This window comes from Erythranthe guttata, chromosome 8 (genome assembly GCF_056151865.1).
Source record: "Erythranthe guttata isolate IM_541 chromosome 8, IM_541, whole genome shotgun sequence".
NCBI classification, from domain to species: Eukaryota; Viridiplantae; Streptophyta; class Magnoliopsida; order Lamiales; family Phrymaceae; genus Erythranthe; species Erythranthe guttata.
In genome coordinates, this window is record NC_142540.1 from 16,870,050 (window position 1) to 16,887,517 (window position 17,468).

Sequence of the window (17,468 nt, forward strand, 5' to 3'; positions counted from 1 at the left end):
ACGTTGTGGGCCTACATTGGGCTGTCAATTCCATAATGGGCCCTAATGAATACTTTTCTGGGCCTTAAATACCGACCTGATTTAATCGTAAAGTCGGCCTGTAAAGGGTCTGAAATGGGCCTGGAGTGATCCAATTTGTCTATTATTGGGCCAAGAATAAATTATGATTGTTGTCGGCCTTGCATAATTTTAGGTTGGGCCTAGATTGCGCATTTTCAGGGCATTGGTTAACTGCGAATTGGGCTTTTACGGCCCGTATAAACACGTAATGAGCCGTCTTTTGGGCCGTAATGGGTTTAATTTTTGCCTTCATTCCTTCTAAAATGGGCCTGGAAAAAAATTTTGAGCCTAGATGTGACCAATTTATGGGCCTAGCTTAATTGTTCAACAGGCCATGAGTGTGCCTAAAATTGAATGATCCTATGTTGGGTCTACTGTATGATTCTTTATTGGCCAGGCAGGCTATTGTTGATTGGGCCTATTTGAAGTCCGTAATAGCTGTATTAGAATGTCCATTTACAACAACTATAAGCTTTGAACTAACATGTTAATGCACCTATAATTTTTCTTTTACTGGTTTCCAATTCATATTCTTAACCATGATTATTTGCATGGCCCCGCAACTCACCCATCCATCTCGTTTTCTCCCTACGAAGATGCAATGAAAAGGCCAAGTGTTTTTGCAATCAAAGAACCAGCAGCAGGTCTCTCGGGGAAAATGGAAGAGCAAAGCAGCCTGTTTCTAACGTTTGTTCTTCCAACCATCTGAAATTCATCCATACAAAATGTAAGCATAAATCAAGTACAAAATTACGAGTACAGAATACTCTAAACTAATACATGCAAAGAAAATGGAATTGCGTCTTAATGCTTTACTTGGATGGGAATACAAAAAATTCAAAAAGAGTTGATAATTATAAGATTAGCAGGTTACTTCCTAATTCAAAACTTATATTCTGCTCCAAGACATCACTTGAATAGCTAGGCATGAGGCCAGCCAATCAGACAGATCGCACGCTACATAGTGATCGGTACGTGCTTTATGCTCATTCACAAAATCAACAATTCCCATAAAATCTAGAGACTCGTAAGAAAAGGCATCAACTCATAATCCAATTTGGCAACAACTTTACAAGTATTGTCCAAATATTATTAAGACTAATTTTAGTATGGGGGTTTATTATGATGTCCTTTGTTGCAGCTTTGGTTGAAGTAACCAAACCATTCACAGTTACGAATATGACTAAAATGATGAACTAACAAACAATGGTTGAGATGATCTTCAATGGATCCTAAACGAGGTGATGCATATTGAAATGAGAACTATAAGAAAATACTTTTTTCCTTTTCATCCTACCTAATAAATGAAATCTTGTATGTTTAATGTAGATGATATCAGTGTCGCATCAATTTTGCCCACGTATACGTAAAAAATCAGTCAACAAGTTTCAAAACATGCATTTAACTGATTTTCCAAATTAATTGCCATCCTAGATCAACATTTGTTTGCAGGAAAAATAATATTAACTAACCTTTCAAAATCTGACTCCTCTAAATGGCAATATGTTTTCAATCCGTTGTTTAGAAAGGATCACCAGCACAATTGACTACCACCAGAAAAATCACCACCTGCGCAAGGTAATGGCACAAACTTATACTCCAAGCTGGACTCTAAGCATCCAAAATTTACTCAAAGCACTAGCAGGTTTCCCCGGGAAAATGGAACGGCAAAACGGCTCGTCCATAATGTTTGATCTTCCACCCATCTGAAATGGATCCATAAGAAAGTAAGCATAATAAAGTATAGAATAATGACTACAGAATAATGTAAATTAATACATGCAAAGAAATTGGTATTACATCTTTACATTTTAGAGCCCAAAATTTAGTTTTACTTCGATGGGAATACATAATTCAAACAGAGTTGATAATAATAAGATTAGCTGGTTACTTCTTAATTCAAAACTTATATTCTGCTGTAAGACATCACTTAAATAGCAAAAGCACAGCATGAGGCCAGCCAATCAGACAGATCGCACGCTGCATTGTGATCTGTACGTGTGTTATGGTCATTCACAAAATCAACAATGCACATAAATTCGAGAGATTTATAAGAAAAGTCATCAACTCATAATCCAATTCATCCATTTCAGCAACTTTACAAGTATTGTCTAAATATTATTAAGATTAATTTTAGTATGGGTTTATTACTTTATTATGATGTCCTTTATTGCAGCTTTGGTTGAAGAAGTGACCAAACCATTCACAGTCACGAATACGACTAAATTGATGAACTCACAAACAATGGTTCAGAGGGTGGTTGAATGTTACTTGGGCTCAGAGAGGGGCATAATGAGATGATCTTTATTGATGGATCCTAAATGAGGTGATACATATCAAAAAGAGAACTATAAGAATATTTTTATTTCCTATCCAGCCTACTATAAATGAAATCTTGTATGTTTAATGTAGATGATATCAGTGTCAAATTAATTTTGCCACGTGTACGTAAAAAAAAGTCAACAAATTGCAGAACATGCATTTAACTGATCTTCCAAATTAATTGCCATCCTAGATAACATTTGTTTGCAGGAAAAATAATGTTAACTAACCTTTCAAAATCTGACTCCTCTAAATGTCAATATGTTTTCAACCATTTTCTTGAAAGGATCACCAGCACAATTGACTACCACCAGAAAATCACGACCTGCCCAATGTAATGGAACAAACTTACACTCTAAGCTGGACTCAAAGAACCAGCAGGTCTCTCTGGGAAATTGAAACGGTAACACAGTTTGTCCATAATGTTTGATCTTCCACCCATCTGAAATGGATCGATAAGCAAGTAAGCATAAATATAAGTATAGAATATTGACTACAGAATAATGTAATTTAATACATGCAAATAAAATGGTATTACATCTTTACACTTTAGAGCCCAAAATTTAGTTTTAGTTCGATGGGAATACAAAATGCAAAAAGAGTTGGTGTGCTGCTGCAAGACATCACATGAATAGCATGGCATGACGCCAGACACGTCACACGCTGCTGCATTGAGATTGACATTTTCAACATTTACTTCGGTGGCAGTGAATTATAATTCTGTGTCAGACCCATGTATACGGACTTGTGATGTATTAAGAGTTTATCATTTTCTAAATGAGTTTTGTGAGCCAAACATCAGAAACAGCAATTTACATTTCATTGCTTTTACGAGCCATATATAAGAAACCCAAAATTTATTTTCTAAGAAACAACATGCATAAAAAGTCGTGCAACATCAAACATCTTTTGAAGAATATCTACTTATACAGTTCAACAACTCTCAAGTATGTACATTATCCACCAAATCAGGTGAGCATTCTCAACTATTGAGTAGCTATTCAGCTCTTACTATAAGTATGTACATTCTCCACTATTGACAGTCATCATCTCTATGAGTTTACGATGTTTTGTCTTTATGTGAAAGGGGATTCATAACGTAGGTGAAGCAGTCGAGTTCAGAATGTAAGTGAAGCATTTAAGTTGGCCAACACAAGACATGATAAAAGCCAGAAGCTCCAGATTTGAACTAGACCTAAACATTTGTCCTTAATCAACAAATGATTCCGCTGAATAACCTAATTTCAACGAAATGAATCTTTCTCGAAGCAGAATCCTCAATGTAATATAGCACAATGATGGATTTCCGATACAAAGGTACACACGCCTCACCCTCACGAAACAAAAAAAAATAATAGAAACCCTTACCAATTGCTAGAAACAATCACAATTCTTGAATCATAACTAACAAAATCTCATACTTCAGAAATAAATCCGGCCAGAAAAAAAATATGTAGGTGACTCAACAATTTCACTTCAAACTAAAATTCATCAACTGAAAGTAACATCGAAAATTTTCAACAGACTAACAATTGGAAATGAAATTCAATTATACATAAAAAAAAAAAACACCCAAATCAAAACAATAACCAGAAAAAAATTAACCTCGATGCGGTCGACTCTAATGGCGGACTCGTCGGGCACGAAATCCATACGCCGCTCGCGCTCCTCCTGCTGCAGCTTGAGTGAGATCCCACGGACAGGCGCTTTTGGACGCGATTCATCAGATGTGTGGAGAATCCGGCGATATTGTTGCGGAGGCGCTTCGACGGGATGATGGCGACATCTGCCATGATCTTCTTCGTTGGTGTGGAAATCCTCGCAACAAGTGATAGATCACTTGCTGCGAGGATTACTTCACGAGACGCGATCCATTTACTCGGTGGTGGTTTCGGCGGCGACGGCGACGGCGACGGCGGCGGCGTCGGTGGAAGGGTGGGGTTGTAGTGTAGATACTGGAGACGAATGTTGGCTAGGGTTTGGGGTGGGAGACGTGTGTTGGCTACGGTTTGGCAGTTGGTGTGTTTATAAATGAAAATGGAAGTTTTGGATTTGGTACCTCTATTGTTTCCTTATGTTAAAACGACCCATGAGGTTTCCATTAATACTTTATTGAGCCAATAGTTTTTTTTTTCCTTCTTTTTGCCCCCTCCCCCTTTAACTTTTTTGAACAAAAAAACATGATAATGAAAATCATCAAATAAACTTATTCAGTCTAGGTGTGTAAATGAGTCGAGTTCGAGTCGAGCCAGGAAAATTTAATGAGCTTCAGCTCCTTTTTTCCCTTCTAATTTATTATGAACTCAATATTATTTTCAATTATTTTTATTGTAATAATAAAAATTACAATTTAAAAAAAAATTGTATGTAGTTATTTATTATTACAATTGTTTTTGTATGGTTATATGCATATATTATATAATATAAAAAATATAAATAAAATTAAAATAACTCGTGAGCTAATTTGTGACTCATAAACAACTAAAAATTGGCTGTAACTTAAGCTTGTCAAAAAGTTGAAGCTAAAAAAACTCGAACATTCGTCGATTCGGCTCATCAACTCATTTGTACCTATCCATAATTTAGCTTTCCTTCATTTAAAAATGCGAAAAATGACATTTTAGGGGCGAGTTCGTAAGTGTTATGAAAGTTAGTTTTGGGGAGGTAATTGTTACATACAAATACTCTAGGGATGGATAGTGCATTTAAAGAAGGAAGGTTTTAAAAGCAAAATTAAAAAATTCCGTTGCCGGGACTTGAACCCGGGTCTCTCGGGTGAGAGCCGAGTATCCTGACCAACTAGACTACAACGGATTGGTGAATATTTATTAGATATAAAACAAGAAATTATCAAGTTTGCGGGTGGACTGATCAGTGATCACAAGAATATATTGATTTTGTAGAATTGTAATACGGATCTTGGTTTACAAATTCAACTAAAGTCGCATTACCATATGTTTTTGTGGTTGTTTATTAGAAATTCCGAAACTGATACATGGGGAAAATCGGAATTTTGAATGGAAAAAAATTCATTTCAATAAAAAAAAAAAATCGAATTGGAATTAGTGAAATTCAAAATTTTCAAGTTTTTAATAATCTATAATATAAAATACATAATAATATTCATATTACAAGTGTAAATTCCGAAATATAATTCAGAAATTAAATTGAAATCTAAATATGTATTCAAATTCCGTTCCAAAACAACATCGAAAAAATCAGAAGTCAGGACTTTCAGATTTCGGAATGAGAAATATCACTCCAAAATCGAAAATTCGAGTTACAAAATATTGAAGTAAGGACGGAATTGGCGGACTTCGAAAATTCTATTACAAAATATTGATTATTTGAACTCCAACTCGACAAAAACATTTGTGATAAAAAGGTCTCAGAATGAATGTTTGTTTGTTCCAAGCTACACCCGGTGAACTTAACGGGTTATTTTCTACCTTTAATTTAGGCATTTCACACACACATACATGTGGATGTGTGTAAGATATGTATAGAACTATACACGTGTATGGTACGATAATATTCGGTGAAATTCATCTGATTATATATGTCAAAACAAAGATTCTACACTCACCACCAAGTCAACCAACTTCACAAAAAATTCATCGGCATCCAATGGATATCAATTGTCAACATATATAAACCACAAACACTCATTTTCAACCACTCGAAAGAAAAAAAACTAATAATTCAGCCAACATAAACGAAAAGAAAAAAACGGTGGTTTCGATATTCGAACTGTGTAATGAAAAGGGATTCTTGGTTAAAAGGTCAAAACATATTTACACGGAAAAACCAAGGGAGGACGAATGCTATTACCAAACAAGCCATCAAGAAGTTACACAACGGCTGCCCGCGTAAGCACCTTCGGTTTTCGGGCGAAGAAGTGGTATTGCCAGCAGTATCACCCGATACACTCTCGTTCCACTCTTCCATGAATCCGTTATGATCACTTACGCCTGTTATATTCTTTGCCGTTTCACCGCATATTTCACACAATCTGCAACCTCAATCCCAAAAGCCTAAATTACAATCCATTAACTTCAAAAAAAAAAAAAAAAAAAAACGCAAGTACGAGAAAGTGTGAATCAAGTCTAGGTTTTCATAAAATTGTACGGTTAAATCAGAAAGAATTATAAAGAACACTCGAAAGGCACAATATCATTTCATTACCAAAGGGTGAAATAAGAATACACTAATTATAAAGATTTTAATTGACAACCCTAGGGCGACAAAAACACGAAGAATCTCAAGATTTGCTTGCAGCCAAGAATCACTTTTTCTTGTCATGGTTTTCGGATTCACAATTAACGATAACCAAAACACATAGAACCGTCATCAAAACTATCCATGCCTAGCTAACGAGTCTTCCTTGTAGGTAAATTACTAAAACTAAACATCTCGGAAAAAAAAATTCGAATAGTGCAGAACTCATCAAATTGAAAAGATTATAAAACCAAGAACGAATGAAATCACAAACAAGCATAGATCAACAACAATTAATCGACGAAATATAGAGCAAGTGAAATTACCTATTCCCCCTCATCCTAAACCAAGCCTCGGCACAATTCTGATGCGCAACACCAAGCTCGCCTTTGCATCCACAACCGAGCTCAATCAACTCAATCGAATTACTACCACTTTCCTTCGAAGTCAAATGGCAAATCCTACAAACCCTCTGATTTTCCTCCGCGAATTCATCGCACCTCACGTCGATTACACACGACGAACATTTATCATCCGCCCCCTCCATTTTCGCCTCTCCATCTCCGACAACTGCCTTATTCGGAGCAGACCCATTCGTCTTCGAATTCGAATCGGCAATTTCTTTTGCTTCCACTGCAATTGCAGTCTCCGAATTCCTCGAAACATCCCCTGTTTGTTTAATTTCCCTCAATTCTTGATCCATCATTCAATATTCACAGTCAAAAACTCAAAAAAAATCCAGTCTTTACAAAAACCCACACAACCCAAATGTATCTACAAACAGCCTATTCAGTTGAATGGTGAAGCAAGGGGCTGACCAATAAGAAGCTGACACGTGGTAGAGGGGAGGTGGTTGATTTCCATTGAAAGGGTGTTGGTGGAAAAAGAGGGGGCGAGAGATCTTTACATATGATCAGAGGGTTTTCAGTGCTTCCGTGGAGAAATCGACACCGTTAACGACTTCTTCACCACCGCCTGTTGACGGTTGACTTCACCACCACCAACACCCCACTTATTCTTTCTCTCTCTAAACTCTTCAAGTTTCTCTCTCTTCAGTATTAATAGAGTGGGGGGGCTATAGATATAAGCGCGTATGGATACGGATATACATATGTGTAAATGTCTGGATGATGATGATAGTGCCTTTCCATAAACGGTACGGCCCACGTCTTTTCCAATTTTTTTATTGAAAAAAATTATAGAAATATTTTGTCACTATGGCAATTGGAGGGAATAATATTCAAAGACTACGGCGGCGACGGTCGGCAAAAAGACGGCGACTAAGTCGTTGATATCGCCGGCGGCGAACGATGATTCCCTGTATCTATTTCTTTATCTCTCTCTTTTTGCATTTGCCGTCCCAATTTTATGTTTAGGGTTTAGACCTTATGCGAAAAGTATTAATAAAAATATATATATATTTAAAGCATGAACCATATTAAAAGGCTTAAAAAGTTATTTTGTTTATGATTTTTAAACTTGAGATGCAAACATATTTGTTTCTTTTTTAGGGGTGGAGTAATTTAAAGATGGTCAAATTATAAAAAAAAATCTCCTGTTTGGATTAATTACGACCATCGACGTTCAACTTTACAATGTTGAATTTACCTATTGAATGAATGTTTTTTTTTGTAAGAAAATGCATAATTGGGGAAGTAGTTATAATTATCCAAATATGAGGGGTTGTTTCGTAATTTAACTTTATCTCAAGGAGGTAGACGTAATTTGCCTTTTGAAGAAAGTATGAAATTTGTGTAGAGCTTTATTTCCAATTCAAAAAAAAAGAAAAGAAAAGTGAAACTTAAAGCATATTTGTTTTCTTTTAGGGGGAAAACATATTTATTTTTTCCTTACCATCTAATATATTTTAATCGGATTCATTTGGAATCCCAAAATTAAGGTTGTTGCTATGTATATTAGTGCTTGTTAGATGTTACATTAGGTCATTTGGACCGAATAATTTGTAATCGTTGATGAGATTAAATAACCACACGGTAAGCACACATGCGTATGTGTGCGATTATGTGCAGAACAAGGCTAAAATTATTTGATATATTTTAACCGGGTGTAATATCAAATAAATCTTATATTAGATGAGAAAACTGAAAAGTATTTCAAAATTGGAATATTTATTTGAGAATATCTTGATAACAAATTTAGGAAATAGCAAAGGTACTTTAAAAACAAAAGCAATTATTACATTGTCCGTGAAGTATGAGTTGCGACAAAGAAATAGGTGAAGTCATTATAAATGTGACCTGGCTAGATGTAGGGTGGAAAAAAATAGTGCAACTGCACTTATTTAAATGTCAACTAACTTAAATAATTTTACTCAAAAAAAAAAAAAAACTTAAATAATTAATTATCGGTTCAAGAAGTCTCCTTTGGACCATATCGTTGGAGTGTAAAACGGTAAACGAATTAAGTCGAGCCGAACGCACATTATTTATATTTATTCAAAGTCTATTGAATTAAAAAAAAGAAAAATTATCGATGAATTTATTATTATGAATTTGAATTATTTCGTTCAATCATTCAATACGAATGAAACCTAAAAAACAAAAGCAAACACAGCACAACATGTGAAGTAAGTAACATGAAAAGACCCTACAAACTCGTCTTTTCGGAGCCTTCAATGGTTTCTAAAGGAAACAAGTAACATGAAAGCGTGAAACATGTCCTCTAGTTTAATCCGAACAGATTTTTCGATTCTGTTTATTATTACATTAATTATTCAGCCTTCATAAATTGAAATTAAAAGAAATAAAAAAAATATATATATATATATATATATAATCAAGTGCTAACAAGTTGTACACGTCTTTCTCTTACAACCCTTTACTCTTTCCTCATTTCTCATCACAAATTAGACCATAGAACATAAAATCTAAGTCTTAAGATAACTAAGGTCACTCTATTCAGACAAAGCAGCAAACAAGATCGATAGCGTAGAAAGTTTATCGATTACTTACATATATTGAAGTAGCACGATTTCAGTTAAATACATTCGAGTGTGCCTCTTTAAACGCGGTACATCTTCCTCTAAATAACATATGATTTCAACCATCATCTGTCTCTGTAAGATGATAGAGTGAATCTTAATGTAAGATATAATGTCTTATCTTACATTTGTTCGTACAAATGTTAATTATTTTCAGCCTTTCTTGCATATTTCTCTGATTACCTTTGAAAAATTATGTTAAAACTTCAAACACGGAAATATGCAAAAATCGTAAATATAGGAAAGCATACCTTGTATTGTTTCCATGTTATCTTCCTTATAAACACCAAGGGGCGAGCCATGTACAGACAAAAGAACCTCACCGCACTTTGGAGGCCTCAGAGTTTTCGGGGTTATGCCAACAGACAACCTATTATTACTCACCTGCAATGGTCATATAACCAACCAATAAAATCAAGAACATAGAAAATGGAGATATTCAACAAATAACTACGTCTCAAAATTAACGAGCACTAAAGTCTTCTAAATAAAATAACAAACCATGTCCGCATGATAAATACCCGTGCTTTAGAGAACATTGACAACAAAGGATTGTACAAAATCACAAAATTTTGTTCCCAATGGAGATAAGATATTCACCATATCCATTTAGCATATAAACTTGAAAAATATTAAAATTAGTTCACGAAGTAGTTTTCGTCTCGGGCTATGTAAGGATACGTACATTTGGTGTCTGCAGGCTATCCTTCGGTTCTAATGTTTGTGAATCAGATGGCTCTTCCAGGACCTAAATTTTTTATTTAGGGAGGATTAAAATTCAAAGATCAAAGTAAGATAGCTATACAAATTTATACAAATGCAGGAACATGTATAGAAACAAAATATTAAGTATTAACAAACAAGTAAAAGTTAGCTGAACAAGAACATACAAGACTTCTGATCTGCAGTTTATCAGCACCGAAAAAGCCTGTTTTCACTGCCAAAAAAAATAATATACCGTATCAGACTTGATATGCAAAGAAAAGCTTCGACCAATCAGATAATATTCCTGCCAAAAAATGATTTCTGAATTACCGGTTTTATTTGAAAATTCAAAGCCACCCATAGAAGGAATTCCAGCAGAGTAATCAGGATAAGCCATTGAAAGCCGATGTAGAAAAGAAGAATGTAGAGTTCTTCCATCAGCATTGTTCATAGATAAGATTTCTTCTCTGTCTTTCCATTTCACTTCATACTTGCCATCTTTCCCTGCTTTTGGAATAGACAGGTTCGGAAAGTTTTCCTCGAAAAAAGGCAGTAACGGGACTTGCAACTGTTCCTCGCTGAAATAGGAGCAAAGCAACTTTAACATAGTCTGCAATTGTTCAATTTCCACATCCCGTAGAGCCCTGATTGCAGCACTTTGACGTTCAACTGATGAAAAAAGATATTATTTAATTTAATAAGTACGTAGAGAACCAACCATGCTTTCAAAGAAGAAGAGATATTGCAGAAACTTGATTTCTGATTTTTTTGTTAAGGTGAAATGAAAATTGAATCACAGCAGCACACAGACTGAAGTGCAACTCTGTTAAGTAAAGCTATATGTTTCGGTGGAATGATCAACTTGGAAAGTTTTGCTCGTAACAAATTAATTCAAGCCTTAATTCAGTAACACATGCAACACATTTAGGATCATAAAAATTGCAAAATACTTTGCATGTATCGTTTGGAGAACCGAGAACACACTATTCTATGTTGAAAATCAAAAATCGGTAAAAGGAAAATCTGTTCTGCAATCGTTTTCGGCCGAAAGCATAGATCTCAAGAGTCAAGATCATATATATTCATATTACAAGTGCACTACAACAAGCTAATCAACCATTCCACTATTTTCTACGTCTTTCAACATCTGCTGCATATAAAGATTTAAGTTGACATAATCATGAATTAAGTAAAACATAATTTCGATATGACAAAGGTCAAGTTAATAATACCTTCATGGTCCACGAAATCTTCTTCGTTATTATCGGGCGGTACTCCATCTTGATCTAAATTGTTGCTAACAGGCTGTTTAGCATTTTTTCTTACTTTCCTCCTAGGCATTGAAGTTACCACACTCTCTGAAAGTAAATAAACAAACAAGAAACAAAAAAAAAATACCATAAGGGAAAACAATATGTACTGCATTAAAGAATCTAAAACAACGAACGGAATCAGGAGATACTAAATTGCTCAAGTGATACTGTTAGACACACCCTTTCATCGCTCTCACAAAAATCAAACCCTAATTTTAATATCCATTTTTTGACATGGAAAAGCACAAATCAGCAAGAGAAGAACTTTCATCACCCATCAATTTTTTAATCACTACGAAATCCAGCTACTACACAAAACAGCAAAACATTATTTCGTAATAGGAGGAACGAATTTGTGAACTAAAAACGCAATTTGTTTGTTGAGCATATTATTTTGGCAATCTGCTAGAGAAACATACGGTTTCAGAGAGAGAAAGCATAGTTGGAACACAATTTAAAAAATGGATGAAGAAAAAATCGACAACCTCATGGAAAAATTCAATTTCATGAAGTTAGGGAAATGGGAAGAGGAGAAACCTTCGATAATGAGCTACTGAATTGCGCACTTATGGAAAATCGCAGTAGCTGAGCCACAACACAGAACGGAGAGAGAGAGAGGGAAAACGTAAATCGAATGATAAATTGAAAATGAGTAGAACAAACGGTGTCGTATTAAAGGAATTGAGAAGGGGTGATTGATTCTAACGGATGAAATTTGGTATCTATAATTATATATTTTCAACAACAATTGCAATTATATTTAAAAAATTAAACTCGTAACTATTTCTTAAAAATGTTATTTTCTCTTCATAATTTTTTTTTTAAATTTAAATTTTTAAAATTAGATTTCAATTGTTATCAAATTTTGAAATCACAAGATGAAAAAAAAAAAATGATTAATTCATATTTTTTTATAATAGATAATAGAAAATCCTTTGAATTGAATATTTTCAAATATTTAAATTACATAAATTTATAATTAACATGTTTTGGCCTGTGTCTGCAGAAATTACTACAACTGTATTATTTACACTTAAAGATGAGGTTTCCCTATATTTGAAGTTCCACAACTGAACTGAAACAAAATATTACAACTTCAAATATTTACACTCTTACACAAACATTATCTCGGTCCAGAAAGTTCGATTGCCTCAATAACAACGGAAGATTCCTCACGAGCATCGCTAAAATTCCACGAGAAACTAAAAGTTCGGCCCTGACAAAGATCCACCCCACCTTGAGACTCCGTATGCTCAATCTGACCGTTGATTCCTTCCAAGATCTTCAACGCTTCAGACATTCTCGGCCGTAGATCTGGGCTCGATTGAGTACATCTTATCGCCAGCTCAACAGCTTTTTCTAATTCATCCGAATTAAAACATCCCTTCAGATTCTTATCCACAAGCTCATCCAATCTCTTCTCACCATGCAGATTTCTAACCTGTTGTTGTTCAACACCAAACCATTGTCTTAATACGAGGATTAATTGAAATAGAAAAACCGAAACAAGAAATTCAATCACCAAGAATTCAATTCGAAAACCATCCACTTGTACCTTTAAATAAAAGTTGTTAGAATGTAATTTCAATTCAATTTTTTGAACTCTCAATTTGATTTATTATGGTTGATTTGAAAATCCAATGTATTTCAAGTATTTCAAATTTAAGAAACTTCAAATTCTTCAATCCAAACAGAGCCTAAAGGGCTGAAAAATCGACTCACCCAATCAAGAATCATTCCTTTCTGAACCTGTCCATTAGCAGCATCCAACGCTTTCTGCCCAGTTATGAGTTCCAAAAGCAGTATACCAAATCCAAAGACATCGGTTTTCTCCGAAGATTGTCCGGTCGAGAGATATTCCGGTGCGATATGGCCCACAGTACCACGTACAGCAGTCGTAACATGCGAAACCCTAGGATCTAGAAGCTTCGCTAGCCCGAAATCTCCCACAACCGCTTCGAAACTTTCGTCGAGCAATATATTTGCAGCTTTCACATCCCTGTGTATTATTTTAGGGTTACACTGCTCATGCAAATACACAAGCCCGCGTGATGCTCCTATAGCTATACGCATTCTCTTGCTCCAATCCAAAGACGGGTTTTCTTGACCGGAATCTATCAATTTATTTAAATCACAAATTTTATAAAATTAAATAAGCTCACAAGCAAAACTATATACACGTAAAAATATAGAAATATAAACCTCTCAAACGGTCTGCAACGCTGCCATTAGGCATATGAGGGTAAACAAGTAATTTCTCCTTGGGAGTCATGCAGAAGCCGTACAATTGTAGAAGGTTCCGGTGCAAAGCTAGGCCTATCATTTCGACTTCTGTCTGAAACTGTACTTCACCAGTGACACTAGGGTCTTTTAGTCTTTTTACTGCTATCATTGTCTTATTTGGAAGAACGCCTTTGTAAACAACTCCGAATCCACCTTGTCCGATTATGTTTTTAGGGTTGAAGTTGCTTGTTGCTGTTTGTAACTCGCGTAATGAGAACCTTTTCAAGTTTCCGATATTGAACTCGTAATCTTGTTGAACTGCGCATAAAAATGATTGAGATAGTTTCATTTCATAGTTGTCTTAACGGGAACTTATTAAAATAAATAAATAAATACGAAAAAGCAATTAAGAGGTACCGTGTGATTTACAAAGAACTTGAGATCTGCGCCAATACACCCAAGACAAGAGAAGTAAGATAGAAACGACGAATATGGAACCGACACCGACTATAACAGCAACCAGTAAGTGATGATTATGATGGTTACGGGTGACTTTTGCATACGAACTTGTTTCTGAAAGAAATAAACGAGAGTGTTAAAGATAACATTTATTTTGATATTTAGCATTTATAACATGTTATTTAAAAAAGGAGTGATTTAATAATACCATTAACTGATATGGGAGCAGTCGTACAAATTTCCGACGGTGAAGAACAGAGAAATATGTTCCCTGCAACACTGTAACAAAAGAAATCCTTAGTAAGGAGTCCCGTAATAATGTGAAATTGAAAATAAAAATTAAAAATAAACTCACCTGTAATCTTTAGCAAGTATCTTAGGAATCGGGCCGCTTAGATTATTGAATGATAAGTCCCTGAAAAGTTGTTGGTGTTCTTTTACTCGATAACAATTTGCTATATCTCGTATTTCAAATATAAATAGTCGGAGTTTGGGTCAGAAAACATACAAGACGGAAAGACTGGAAAGATCGGCGACATCTTTCGGAATTTGTCCAGACAACTTGTTTTTGCTAAGCCTTCTGCAAAATTCCAATTAAGTAAATTAAAGCAAATCTGGTTTCCAAAACATGTCTGAATGAACAATAGTAAATACATACTTACAAGTAACTAAGACGAGTAAGACGACCCAGAGAGCTTGGAATTTCGCCACTGAACTGATTTCCGGAAAGATCAAGTGTTTGTAATTCAGAAAGCTTTCCGATTTCGGTGGGAATATTTCCAGATAACTTATTGTTCTGTAATAACCTATAAAATACCAAATGACAAATAATCTTGACAATTTAGTCAAAATATTTCAAAGCATATATATAATGACAAGTGAAAAACAGGGGATTTTTTTTTCGAAATATCGTTCGACTCAGGAGCATATAATAAGTCATATCAATTACCAATTTACCATCTCCAAATGATTCATAACTAGAACTCACATTGTCCGAAGGCGAGTTAAATTTCCAATACTCGGTGAAAGTGTGCCCGATAATCCCACACTAGCCATTTCTCTAACAACCAGCAAACACAAAAAACCAAGAAGAAAAAAAGGCAAATTAAAAAGGCAAAATGTACCACAAGGATAAAAAACATATAATGAAATGAGATCAAAAAAAACTCACAAAGAAACAACAAAGCCCTCAGGCGAGCAGCCAACCATGTTCCAAGTACACGGGTCGACTGAATTGATATCCCATCCATCAAGAACATGCTTTTCATCTCTCGTTTCTCTTTTCACAGACATTAGAGCTGCAACTGTAATAACAAGAAAACAAGAAAACCCTTGTTCAAGATTTCTACGTATTGAAACGAGGAAAACAAGAAAGAGGTGAAATGTGGGAGCTAACCTTCAAAGTTGACACCTTTCGGAGAAAGAAGACTGAAAGAAGAACCAGCATTAGTTATCCAGAAGAAAAGAAGTGACAAAATTAACTCCAACTCTCTCATTAGATCTCCAAAGTGAACAACTAGAAGAAATAGATTTGTTCTTTGGCTTTCTATCTCTCTTGACTATGAAAATCTGTCAGAATCTTTTTCAAGAATTAAAGATGTTGTTGGCTGAATAGGACAGAAAATTAGAAACATAACTATTTTCCCCCCCTCATTTTCATCCACCACATGAACAAGACAGGCAAACTATTCACACATAGATATGCAAAATACCCCCGAGGTAAAGTCAAATTACGAAAAACCTCCTCGTGTTTGGGCGATTACAATACCTCCTCAACTATGAATCTTATTACACGTTCATCCTTATTATGTCAAATTCAACAGATTTCATGGAATGTTCTCTAGTTTGTACTCGTTTTGTGCAAAAATATATAGTTTCTGATGCAGCACAATCTATTTACAAGTCAAGAAACATAACTTACAATCATCTTGTTTCAAAATGTGGAGCTCGAATGGGGTTAAATGAATACATACTGGAGAATATTCCACATAATCTAGAAGATTCCACTAAATTTGATACCGCAAGAGTGGACGTGCATAGTTGAGGGGTGGTTGTAATTACCCAAACAAGAGGTTTTTTTCGTAATTTGAGTTTCACCGTAATTTACCTATCCATAATATACAATAAAGAATGAAGTGAAGACCCACTTGAGTTTTAAGAGCTGCTATATTTTAACATAAATATCTCACAATTCTTTATTTTGAAATAATTCATATTAGGGACCAATACTTGTTTTTATACCAATTTTTAACCCATTTGAGCTGAGATTTGTAAGTATGTGTATGTATAATTAGTTTACTACATTCATTTCATAGACAGATTTTTTCAACGTTGTTATCTCTGAAACAATTCACAATGAACCCTAGATATTCCAAAGCAAAACACAAAAGAAAATCCATTACATTGTTTATAGTGAAACAAAACCCTCGAGTAACTCAAAAATGGCTGTCGCACACTAATATTTAAATGGAAAAATTCATTGGGCGGGACAATAAAAAAATTAAATAATCGAAAGAAAGAGCCTTTACCCTCGAGATTTGGGAACTGTGGAGAATAGTGGAGCCTTCTGAAGAGTAAAAAGCAGTTTACCCCCTAAACTAAGGCCCATTTCGCGCTTTACCCCCTAAACAAATTTTTTTTGCACGTTTTTACCTAAACTTAATTTTTTGTTGCACGATACCCTAAAAGTAGTATTTTCCGGTAATTTTCACCGGAATGTTGTGCACGTGCCATTCATGTGAGATTAACAGGGACAAAATTGTCTTTTCCTTCTTTTTTTCTAATTCTTTTTTTATTTTCCCATTTTTCTCTTCCAAAAAAATTTCTTCCCCATTTGCCTTCTTTCTCAGACTTATTTGTTCGAACACAGTGAAACAGAGTGCTCAAACACAACAAAGAATACAACCCCTTCTTTCATCAATTGTTAGAGATACAAATTTCCCTGTAACAAAATCATCGGAGAAATCATCCAATTTTCTTGTATAAAAATTTCCTTTGTAACAAATTCATCCAATTTTCATCCATTATCTAAAAAAATCATATTTTCAGACAAATCACACACAGACATCGAATCAAAACATAGCCATAATTACATAACAAGTTATTAGTACATCGAATCAAAACATTATTTTTTTTCATCTTTTCAGACAAATCACACACACACACAC

General features: G+C 34.8%; 3 protein-coding genes, 1 long non-coding RNA gene and 1 other non-coding gene across 6 annotated transcripts; all 5 read right to left on the bottom strand.

The window, feature by feature from the left end:
• Nucleotides 1–425: 425 nt before the first annotated feature.
• On the bottom strand, nt 426–4,382 carry LOC105951604 (uncharacterized). Its single transcript, XR_016033195.1, has 4 exons — nt 3,988–4,382; nt 2,613–2,824; nt 1,533–1,766; nt 426–765 (listed from the first exon to the last, which is right to left on the bottom strand). It is a non-coding gene; the product is annotated as an uncharacterized LOC105951604 (long non-coding RNA).
• A 741-nt stretch (nt 4,383–5,123) lies between these two features.
• On the bottom strand, nt 5,124–5,196 carry TRNAE-CUC (transfer RNA glutamic acid (anticodon CUC)). The gene has a single exon. It is a non-coding gene; the product is annotated as a tRNA-Glu (tRNA).
• Nucleotides 5,197–5,984: 788 nt separating this feature from the next.
• LOC105951414 (uncharacterized) lies at nt 5,985–7,990 on the bottom strand. Its single transcript, XM_012974840.2, has 2 exons — nt 6,927–7,990; nt 5,985–6,394 (listed from the first exon to the last, which is right to left on the bottom strand). Exons 1-2 carry the CDS (start codon nt 7,304–7,306, stop codon nt 6,166–6,168), a joined length of 609 nt encoding a protein of 202 aa, XP_012830294.2. The 5' UTR covers nt 7,307–7,990; the 3' UTR covers nt 5,985–6,165.
• A 1,374-nt stretch (nt 7,991–9,364) lies between these two features.
• On the bottom strand, nt 9,365–12,339 carry LOC105951425 (translation initiation factor). Its single transcript, XM_012974855.2, has 7 exons — nt 12,157–12,339; nt 11,539–11,664; nt 10,637–10,975; nt 10,492–10,538; nt 10,287–10,349; nt 9,853–9,985; nt 9,365–9,676 (listed from the first exon to the last, which is right to left on the bottom strand). The coding sequence occupies exons 2-7, from the start codon at nt 11,645–11,647 to the stop codon at nt 9,660–9,662; spliced, it is 708 nt and encodes a 235-aa protein (XP_012830309.2). The 5' UTR covers nt 11,648–11,664; nt 12,157–12,339; the 3' UTR covers nt 9,365–9,659.
• Nucleotides 12,340–12,540: 201 nt separating this feature from the next.
• Nucleotides 12,541–16,866, bottom strand: LOC105951418 (Leucine-rich repeat protein kinase family protein). 2 transcript variants are annotated; one of them, XM_088822044.1, is made up of 12 exons: nt 16,830–16,866; nt 15,698–15,729; nt 15,473–15,605; nt 15,290–15,361; nt 14,964–15,107; nt 14,810–14,881; nt 14,657–14,716; nt 14,510–14,580; nt 14,260–14,415; nt 13,822–14,160; nt 13,342–13,733; nt 12,541–13,060 (listed from the first exon to the last, which is right to left on the bottom strand). In XM_088822044.1, the coding sequence occupies exons 3-12, from the start codon at nt 15,592–15,594 to the stop codon at nt 12,743–12,745; spliced, it is 1,746 nt and encodes a 581-aa protein (XP_088678170.1). In that variant the 5' UTR covers nt 15,595–15,605; nt 15,698–15,729; nt 16,830–16,866; the 3' UTR covers nt 12,541–12,742. The 2 variants fall into 2 exon arrangements, with proteins under 2 accessions (XP_088678170.1, XP_012830299.2); XM_012974845.2 differs by lacking the exon at nt 16,830–16,866 and having other exon boundaries at nt 15,698–15,979.
• Between the last annotated feature and the right edge of the window lie 602 nt (nt 16,867–17,468).

Bases quoted from the DNA above. Each gene is read 5' to 3' on its own strand.
- LOC105951414 (XM_012974840.2), bottom strand. From the start codon at position 7,306: ATGATGGATCAAGAATTGAGGGAAATTAAACAAACAGGGGATGTTTCG. The intron at 6,395-6,926 runs GTAATTTCACTT...TTGAGGTTGCAG, and splicing joins TTTAGGATGAGGGGGAATAG to ATTGTGTGAAATATGCGGTG.
- LOC105951425 (XM_012974855.2), bottom strand. From the start codon at position 11,647: ATGCCTAGGAGGAAAGTAAGAAAAAATGCTAAACAGCCTGTTAGCAAC. The intron at 10,976-11,538 runs GTATTATTAACT...TTTTTTCATCAG, and splicing joins AGATTTCGTGGACCATGAAG to TTGAACGTCAAAGTGCTGCA. The intron at 9,986-10,286 runs GTACGTATCCTT...TGACCATTGCAG, and splicing joins ATAGCCTGCAGACACCAAAT to GTGAGTAATAATAGGTTGTC.
- LOC105951418 (XM_012974845.2), bottom strand. From the start codon at position 15,797: ATGAGAGAGTTGGAGTTAATTTTGTCACTTCTTTTCTTCTGGATAACT. The intron at 14,882-14,963 runs GTAAGTATGTAT...GGAATTTTGCAG, and splicing joins CTTACTCGTCTTAGTTACTT to AAGGCTTAGCAAAAACAAGT. The intron at 14,717-14,809 runs GTATGTTTTCTG...ACAACTTTTCAG, and splicing joins CTTTCCAGTCTTTCCGTCTT to GGACTTATCATTCAATAATC.